Source organism: Chlamydotis macqueenii, chromosome 1 (assembly GCF_036417535.1).
Source record: "Chlamydotis macqueenii isolate bChlMac1 chromosome 1, bChlMac1.mat, whole genome shotgun sequence".
Taxonomy (NCBI): domain Eukaryota; kingdom Metazoa; phylum Chordata; class Aves; order Otidiformes; family Otididae; genus Chlamydotis; species Chlamydotis macqueenii.
The window spans coordinates 89,802,342-89,811,842 of record NC_141556.1 but is presented as its reverse complement, the minus strand read 5'-3'; the positions used below and the strand labels follow the sequence as shown (position 1 = coordinate 89,811,842).

The following is a 9,501-nucleotide window of genomic DNA, read 5'->3' as shown; positions in this document are numbered from 1 at the left end:
CATTTCGATGAATTATGGAGACGTGAAGTTGATAATTTATTGAAGAAGGGAAACGGGGGACTCTATGTAAATGTTTTCAGATGAATAATTAATGTGGCTTTCTAGCATCAGGGGGTCTTTAATTAAAGCCTCTGTTAAACAAGGCAAGGCAGACAGGCCTGGCTCCTTGCAGCAGCTAATTGCACCTTTCCTATGTACAGCTTCGATTCACAGACGAAGCATCATTTGCATCAATAAAGGACAGATCCTACCTAGGGTGAGTGGCAGGAGGCTGTGGAGACCAGCTCAGTGACCCCAGGGCTGAGGTGGTTTGCATCACATTTTAAATTTGCATGGCATACAGGCCAAATGAGGGGGTGTGGGGAAGCGAGGATGGAGGGAGCACTCTGGCCACAAGCCTTCGAGGAACACAGAAAGCCACATCCGTGGATTTCAGCCTCTTCCAGAGTAACCTATTGACAGGCTTATCCAGAATCTTGCTGTCACTGCACGATACACTTGCCTCACAAAAGCACGGGCCATATCTGCCTCCCTGTCCCATGGTGAAAGATGGGTTCACAGCAGAGGGGAGCACAGCAAGAAGGTAGCATTCACAGGATGGAGTGAAGAGGCAAACCTGTGCCTGCCCACTACCAGCTGCTGTCCTTGTCCTTAGCATCCTCCACAGGCACCACTCCTTCAGGTGAACACCACACGTGGACTCTTCCTTCATTCAAGGATTTCCCAGCTCCTGTGGAGAGGATGTGATGAAGGTTCACCGTGGGCTTCAGTCAGAACAGAGCATCCCCTCCCTCTTGTGCCATGTGATGGTGAGACTGAACTGAAGCCTTCACCCTCACAAGGACTGGGCCTCCCAGAAGGTCTATGATTATTTCCCAAGGGAACGTATAAAACTGTAATAGTTTCAGGAATTAGAATGGGACAATTAAGAAATGGCAGAAGCTGCTCCACTTAATATCACTGAGGACCTTCCAGTATAATCCCAAATTTGGCTTATTTAAATTCCCAGGGAACAGCAGGTAAGTCTTGTTTTTTTTTCTGGAGGATGTTGTCTAAATTAGACACAGATTAATTAGTTTTGACACCTTGGCAAAGAAGCAGTATCTCACATTTTTCATTCATCTTTGTTGCCAGTAACATTTGTGATAACATTACAAAGTGAAGGTGTCGTGGTTTAACCCCAATCAGCAACTAAGTCCCACACAGTCACTCACTCACTCCATCCCAGCAGGATGGGGAAGAGAATCAGAAGAGTAAAAGTGAGAAAACTTATGGGTTGAGATAAAGACAGTTTAATAAATAAAGCAAAAGCCACGCATGCAAGTAAATCAAAACAAGGAATTCATTGACTACTTCCCATCAGCAGACAGGTGTTCAGCCATGTCCAGGAAAGCAGGGCTCCATCATGCATAATGGTGACTTGGGAAGACAAAATGGCAACACTCTGAATGCCCCCTTCCCTCCTTCCTTCTTCTTCCCCCAGCTTTATATGCTGAGCATGACACCATATGGTCTGGAATATCTCTTCGGTCAGTTGGGGTCAGCTGTCCCAGCTGTGTCGCCTCCCAGCTTCTTGTGCACCCCCAGCCCCCTCCATGGTGGGGTGGTGTGAGAGGCAGAAAAGGCCTTGGCTCTGTGTAAGCACTGCTCAGCAATAACTAAAACATCCCTGTGTTATCAACGCTGTTTTCAGCACAAATCTAAAACATAGCCCCATACCAGCTACTGTGAAGAAAATTAACTCCATCCCAGCCAAAACCAGCACAGGGGGAACAAGAAAGAGACAACTGAAACTTTATTTTTAATAGAAAGGGTTAAATCTAAAGTAGCAAATATTTCTGAACACAGAAGCTAGTAACATTTCTTTCCTGCATTGCCAAAGATGGGGCTGAAGCTTAACCTGATAGAGGTATCTCCCCACTTTTTGAAGACGTAGTTGAGGCACAGCCTTTTGACACTGAGCATGAAGACTACCTGGAGAGCATCCCCTCAAGAAAGGTCTCTCTGATTTCCACTAACACCTTGGTTTTCAGGAAAGCACTGAATCTTCAGGATTGTGAGCATGTGTTTTCTGTTTACCTACACCAATGCTCTTGACAGATCTGACACGCGCCTGCGAGCCCGTTGAAGGTTTACTGCTGTGTTTTGTGGAGGCAAGCACTGAAAGAAGATCTTGGAGGATGCACATGGAGCGCCTGCGAGCAGCTACGAGGCTCTACTGCTCTCTGCTGGGAAATGCAGGCAGAGCCCTACTGAGAGGCCAGACTGAGCGAAAAGCTGGATTTGCCAGCATGCTCTGGCTTGGTCTCTGCACACAAACTCGCAGAGCAGCCTGTACGAAGGCAGACACCTGAGTGCGGTCTTCTCCTCAGTGTTGCTGTGGGAAGCGGGCCCACATCAAAGGCTGCCGGTGTAGGAGCAGCCTGGATGCAAGTCAGCAGCCCCAGCCTGCCTCTCTTCCCCCCGCACCTCAGCCCTCTCTACCTCATGCAGGAGCCGGCTTTCTCTACATTACTCTCCTCCCTGCCTGTAATGCGGTTGCTTTCTCAAAAACCCTCTGGATCGAGGGCAGAGCAATTACCGCACCATACAGGTAAGGAACCAACAGGTGGGGCAACTGCACGACCCACCAGAGGCACAGGTTGGCACGTGGATGAGCAGAGACGCCTCTCCAATGACCCCGGCCTCTTCCTCACAGCCTCTTTTTTTTGATCATTGCTCCGTGCCACAAAGCTGCTCTTTGCTCACCAGACCTCAGGAAGGCTTTAACTACATCTGGTTGCAAATGTGCAAAACCACAGGAGGTGAAAGAACCTTGGAGCCGCAGCGTGCAGGGAAGCACGAGGCCACGGCCTCAGCTATCGGCTGGGCTCCTGCAGCCTCGTGGGTCACATAGCAGGTGAACTTGCCGCCCCAGCCAGCAACCTCAGTTTGGGAGAAAGCCCGAGCCCCAACAGCGGCTCCGGCACAAGGGAGGAGGATGAATTTCCCAGCCTGGTGCTGATCGGGGCCCTCTGCCCCTTTAAGCAATGCCGTTTAATTTTCCATTGTGTTTCATCTCATTATGATTTTCAAGTACCGGATGAGGTGACAGGAGTTTAAGTCGGGTACTTTCAGGATTTGGCCATTATACATATATATTTACAGCTCAATAAAATAAGAAGAAATATTCAAAGTGAATAGACTGGAAAGTGATTTGTTCCAACTCTTCACTGCAGACTTGCAAGAAACCAATCAAAGAGGCTCAGGAGCAGTTTGAGCATAATTTATTAACCCAAAAGGGGCCGCATTGTTAACCAACATTATTTATAGTGAACAGCTCAACCATCTCTACTGAACAACTGTGTGATACTGCAGGGACAAATGCAGTGAGTTACTACACAGACAGGACAAAACCAGCAGCAGGTCTTTGTTACAGCTGTTAGAAAAAGTGTCCCCAGGAGACAGACACTGAATCTCTAATGGCTATCTTATTTCTCTGACAATTTATTTAAGTTTTAACTTAACAGCAGGAATGATAGCCACAGTTACACAGTGACTCTCAATAAAGGAGTGTATTGCTGATCTGCAGCTGGTGTTTTCTTATTTATTTCAAAGTCTTTAAAGTTCCAGACGTAGCATATGGTGCCATATAAATAATGATATAATAATATGTTTTTGCTTTCCATGTGCCTGGATAGAAAAAAGCCGTGTGATTTATGTTACATGAGCATTGTATTTAAGGCATTATTTTGCTCAGAATTTTTAATGCATTTAAAATGCATCTTCTGCTTTTTGTAATCTGTTCTTTTGAAAGAATAAACAGAGTAGTGATGTTTATTTAATGGAGTCATTCATCTTACTTCCTTGTACAAAATCCTAGCTTTCCAGCCCCAGCAGCCAGATCCCTGCAGTAGGCAATGGGGTGGGAAATGGAGAGATCTGCTGTTTACCAATGAGGCACAGATGAAAGGAAGACATGGGGCTCGAGGTTTACCCACAGCAGGATGCTATTTGAAGCCAGCAGGCAGCTGAGAACTGCTTAGACCGTCCAGTAAAGGACGGAGAGGAGATACCCATGGGAGAAGTTCTGTAGGGAGTCATGCTGTGGAGAAAACAGCACTGGCATGGCTCAGCACGCAACAACCCATACAAACACACAAGTGAAAGCAGAAGCCTGCTTCAGTTCAAACTGTAACTGTATAGAGAAAACAATTCCCCGCCTTGACGTATGATAGGGATGAACCATTTATAGCTTTCTTTTCAGACCCTTGATAAACTAGCTCTGTGAGCGTTACAGCTGTGCAGAAATACTTAGCTGCGGGGCTGGGAAGATCTCCTAACTCACACCTCAACTGTTTCTGGACATTGCTGTCTTAATTTCCAGACTGACTGGCAGCAAGACCTCATCAAGCAAAAACTTCTTCACAGCTACAAGAGTTGCAAATTTGAGTTTCAACATGCGCATATCACTGCAGAACAAAGAGAGTATTTCTAAGGGGTGTACAAGAGAAACCAGTGAATATTCTGCCTACAAACTTAAGTCTGCTCCATTGGTCCACAGCTCCTAGAGGAAATAAGTCAGGGTCCACAAATCAAAGACTGAAAATGCCAAGCACCGGGCAGTATACCATACCCTCTCCCATCATGTGAGGACAGGATAATCAGCGGAGGTTGAAGAAGTCAGACCCTGAAATCTCCCTGAGATTCCACCCAACCAATTGCCTAAGAACCTTCAACAATTTTAGAGATTTTACCCAGCATCTTGCAAGATCTTTCCAAGTGAACACAGACCAAAAAAACCCCCACATTCAAAAAGCCAGCAGTTCCATCCTGTCTGGAACCATTGCAGTCCCATGGGAAAGTGGCAGAGGCAAGATGGTCTCAGAGGAGTTGAGTAATGACCTGGCATCCCATGAGCGCAAACAGCAGTGCTCCAGTCCAAGATGATCTAAGTGGTCAGCGTGGCTGAGGATACCGACAACACTGTCATGAGCCTAGTACTAGAACAGTGGGGAAGCTGCTTCTCTTAAAAGGTCAACAGTGCAACCTGAAAAGCAACTCATGCTCTGAATGGAAGTGACATCTGTTAGTTTAGCACAGAAGTCCTGTATCTCCCTCCCTCTCACCTCCCCATCAACCTCCATGGCAGTTTCAACCACTCATGTTTCAATCCCAGCTCTTGTCACACTGGAGCATGAACCAGAGTATTTCAGAAGCTGGTTACTGTGGTAACTCAGCAGAGCTTTTATCTATTGCTTTCATCTCCTCTTTGTGGGAAACTGGTAATCTGTTTATTTGCTTTTTCTGACGAAGCTCATGACGCAGCACACCAACTGTCAGGACCTGTGCAAAACTGAGGAGAGGAGAAAGTACCTCTTATATAAACGTGCATGTAAATATTTCTCTCAGCACTCTACTACCCTGCTTCTTGCTTTTCTGCTTCTCTTTACAAGTTACGTGACATGTCCATTTCCATCTGACCCTCCATGTCCAGCTTGTCTCTGCTCTGCTCCTCCAGGCCTCCTCACTACCATGGCACTTACTAATGGGGCCAACAAGAACAAATGGCTACTTTGGCTTTCTTGCGTCCTTTATAGGAGCGTGGTAAGGCTGAAAGGTGGCAGCCAGATCATGTTTTGCCAAAAGAAAACCAGAATTTACAGTGAAGTGACTCAGCTCCCTGCAAATCAAACGGCCAGCCGCAGGCTGGGCTACGGGCAACCCCCAAATGCCCTCCCGACTGCCAAGTGATCCCTTGCTTCCACCAGGCCACAGAGAGCCGGGGGCCCCCAGAGAGGCCCCTAGCTGCTGCGGGCGGAAGAATAACGGGTGTGAGGGGGCGACTGCCAGCCTCAGCCCCAGTCCCAGGCCCAGCTGACACCATAAGCCCTCACCACCCCGCTTCCGCCCTAACCCATGATGGCCGCGCCGGACTCGCGGCCCACGTGACCCCGGCGGCACCGCCTAACTGCAAGCGGTTTCCCTGGCAACCAATCCAGCGTCTTCCGCCTCCTCCGCCGCCTACGGCGAGCGCCGAGCGGCAGAAGAGCCCGGCGCCATGGGTAAGGGGAAGCGCAACCCTGCCCCGCCGTGGAGAGCCGGGGCTGGCGAGGGCGGGCAGTGGCGGCCGCGAGCCCGGAGACCTCTTCTCCCGTGCACACCCGGCCCCGGGGGTCGCCCCTACGCCCTCAGTGGTGGCTGCGTCGACCTGCACTGACCCCAGGGCCTCCTGTCCCGGCCTCCTGAGCCCCCAGGCCTCGCTGACCCCCGCAACCTGCTGCCTCCCCTGCCCTCAAATTAAGCGTCCTGCCCTACCCTATACCTCCTGCTCCCCAGGCATAACACTCTCCTTCCCAATTACACTTTTTGTTCTTTATTTGTTAAATATTTTAGCAAGAGCCCAATGACCCTACAGATCCTGGACTAGAGGAATCTAGCGTACTACCAGCTCTTGAACCATCTGAGGACCAGACACCTGTAGTTGAATCCCCACCGTCTCTGGATTACTTACCTGTGGTTAAAACACCAGCATCTGCAGACCAGCCATCTGTAGTTGAATTGCCAGTGTCTGCAGACCAGCTAGTCACTGAGAAACCACCAGGTTCTGAGGACGAGTCGCCTGTTGCTGAATTTATTGCAACCAGGGAAAACTCAGATGAGATCAGATCACCTGTGGGTGAACAGCCAGGTTTCAAAGTCAGGATGTACATGTCTGACTCGGCACAGGCTGGCAGTAAAACACCTGAGGCTCAGTCATCAGCAACTGTAGTCAACCCAACAGAAACTACATGTGAAACATCAGAGCAGCCAACGGTGTACGAAGATCCCCTTGAAGTCTCCATTAAGTACATGGAGAAACACAAGATTCTGCAGATATTTCAGGTGAAATTTCTCTTTCCCTTCTCCCTCCAGAGGCTTGCTTGAGAATCTTGGCCTAAAGTTAGCTTGGACTAAAGCATCCTTTCCCTGGATCCCTCCTTGTCCTGTGCTTTCTTAAGCATAAATCACTAGAATCAGCAGAAAAGTAGTAGAAAAAAACCTTTTATCATCTTTGGCAATTGAAAGAGATGCTTACTTTTAAAAATGCAGCTCCTGTTGGAGCAAAAAGTGCAGGCACCCCTCTGCCCAAGGATCAATAATTCTTTCCTTCTGTTTGTCTCTCTCTTAGGAGATCACAGAACAACTGGTGTACCACAAGCCTGATGACCCCTTGCAGTTCATCGTGCTGCAGGTATGTTGCCTTGCTGAGGCTCAGATGGGGACTGTCTGTTAGGGCCACAGCAGAAACCCAGCTTTGCTGAGCACATCAGAAACATGGTCAAGCCATGACTATTTCTCACTTGGAAGGAAGAGAAGCATGGGATAGGAGCAGAGTGCCCAGGGTACAAGGGACCACGTGTGTGCTCTTAAAGGAGAGGGAGGAGAGGGTTGGGAAGGTGAGTGTGTGGAAGACTTGGGCGTGGGGAGAGAATGGGTTGGATGTGCCCTGGAGGACTGTTATCTGAGAGTAAGGGAAGATTAGGGACAGAGATAGGGCCCCTCTGTGTTCCTGTGACCCTTTTCCAGCTCCCTCTATCCCACACTGAGAGGAACAGTTTTCCTGCCCACACGTCCCTATTCAGGAGAGCTGTCTCTGCTGATCCTGCAGGGTATCAAAACATGGGAAATTCGAAGTCAATGCAGGGAGGCGATAGTTTGGGAGTGAGTTAGAAGAAGTGTGGGGAGCTCCTTGGAGAAAGGAGGAGCTTAGAGGAAAGAGAGCAGATTGAGAAAGCGAGTGTCTTTTTCCTTCACTGCCCTCTAGTCAGTCAGGGGAAGCACCATCCTTGTGATTTGCTGCTGGGTTCATGCCTTGCTTACATGCAAAGGAATGGCAAGGTCAGTTCTGGGCACCAGTGGTAAGGAAATAGGCTCCCAAATTACCCTTTTCCTTTTCCTTTTGCCCAGGTGCAGTCTATGATAAATGCCAGGCAGGCAGAAATGAAGGTAACATTGGAGAAGAATTAAGATGCGGAGGTGTTTCTGGAAGAAGTCCCACGCACTCCTTTTGGCTTCTACTGACCTTGCTATCGTGATATTGCATGGGACCTTCACAGGACCATGCCTTTGTAGTCATTGGCAGTAACTTGGAACAGGTCTGCTCGTATCTCTGTTTCCTGATTGTTCTGTTCTTTCTGCTTGGGTTTAAATACTGCAACCAAGTATCGGTTTGGATGCACCAACTCAAATATTAAACTGCATGGCCCTGCATGCACATATGGCACGCTTTGAAGAGGCAGATCTGCTGAAGTCCTATGCATTCTCTGCATACAAATGCATAAATCCCACATGTAGTCACCCCTACACTCTGCTTTTCTGTGCAGAGAAATCTCACAACTAGGACAATGCAAGCATAAAACCAAGTAGAATTAAAAGCAGCCCTGGATGACCCAGAGTCCTCTCTTTTTCATGCCGCCTTGGTGGCTTACTGTCTCCAGCTATGCAGCAGCACCGATGTCCATATGATACTTTGAGAGGCTTGGTCTGTGGCTTTCCCACTGTCCCCAGAGATCCTCTGATGCAAGAAGCTGTCTCTCTGCACCTTCACTCACTGGGCGTGGCTGTCTCACCCTTAACCACCCCTGCTGGCTTCCAATCACTCTGCTTTTTGGTGTTGCCCTGCTTGTATCATTCCAACTACAGTATATATTTTGATAAACAGAACAGTAAAGCAATAGTTGCACACACCCTCCATGGCTTCTGAAGACTTTACCAATCAGAAATGTGAGAGGTGAATAAAACTAAACAAACCAAAACCAAGGACTGGTAGCCCAAGAAGTAGAGTCAAGGTACACTTTGTAAACACGTCACGTGAACTGCTTTTGGTTCTTGAAACACTTAGAATCCTCATTTTCGTACTATCCAAGTGTCTGTTTCCACCCTATAAAGAAACTTTGTCTTTCTTTTTCTTGTGTCTTGCCTGAAGATTATTGAAAATGTGCAACAGAGCATGCTGTTGTTTTGGCTTCATTTAATGTGTACCAGCAGTAGATGCCAGAAAGTTTTTTGTCGCTACAGACTTTTCTCTTTTTTAGGCAAGTGCTCTAATTTCATGACGGATGGTAGTGTATTCCCAAATGACTGTCTCTATGGCTATGAAAAGAGCACCATAGAAACTTATCTTCCATCTATCTATTTTCAGCTAAAAATCTGATGATTAGGTTGCATGACGCTCCAGAGCAGAGCTTGGGCCCAAAAAGTTCAGGAATAACAGGCAAGTATTTGGCATACAAATTCTCTGTCTGAGAAGAGTTGCCTTTCTATCTAAGGTTTTCAAAGAAAAGAGCAGTTAACTCATGTGTTTCCAGGTTAAAGGCAGGTGAGCACCCCTGTCATTCATAGGGCAGGAAGGTAGGTTTTCAAGGTTATTGTGAGCCAAAAGATGGCTCAAGAGTCATATAAAATCTTCATAGGTTTTAGACGTAGACTTAGGCATCTAGGTCCCACTGAAGTAGTGAGATGAAAGGCCTACTTATCTTC

The 9,501-nt window shown here is 47.8% G+C and overlaps 1 protein-coding gene across 1 annotated transcript; it reads left to right on the top strand.

Moving 5' to 3' along the window:
- Positions 1-6,004: 6,004 nt before the first annotated feature.
- On the top strand, positions 6,005-9,170 carry TEX55 (testis expressed 55). Its single transcript, XM_086770309.1, has 4 exons — positions 6,005-6,044; positions 6,376-6,864; positions 7,151-7,213; positions 7,930-9,170. Exons 2-4 carry the CDS (start codon positions 6,685-6,687, stop codon positions 7,987-7,989), a joined length of 303 nt encoding a protein of 100 aa, XP_086626435.1. The 5' UTR covers positions 6,005-6,044; positions 6,376-6,684; the 3' UTR covers positions 7,990-9,170.
- Positions 9,171-9,501: the final 331 nt, after the last annotated feature.

Excerpts from the sequence above, each read along its gene's own strand:
- TEX55 (XM_086770309.1), top strand. The coding sequence starts at position 6,685 with ATGTACATGTCTGACTCGGCACAGGCTGGCAGTAAAACACCTGAGGCT. Across the intron at positions 6,865-7,150 it reads AGATTCTGCAGATATTTCAG|GAGATCACAGAACAACTGGT; the intron begins GTGAAATTTCTC and ends TCTCTCTCTTAG. Across the intron at positions 7,214-7,929 it reads TGCAGTTCATCGTGCTGCAG|GTGCAGTCTATGATAAATGC; the intron begins GTATGTTGCCTT and ends CCTTTTGCCCAG.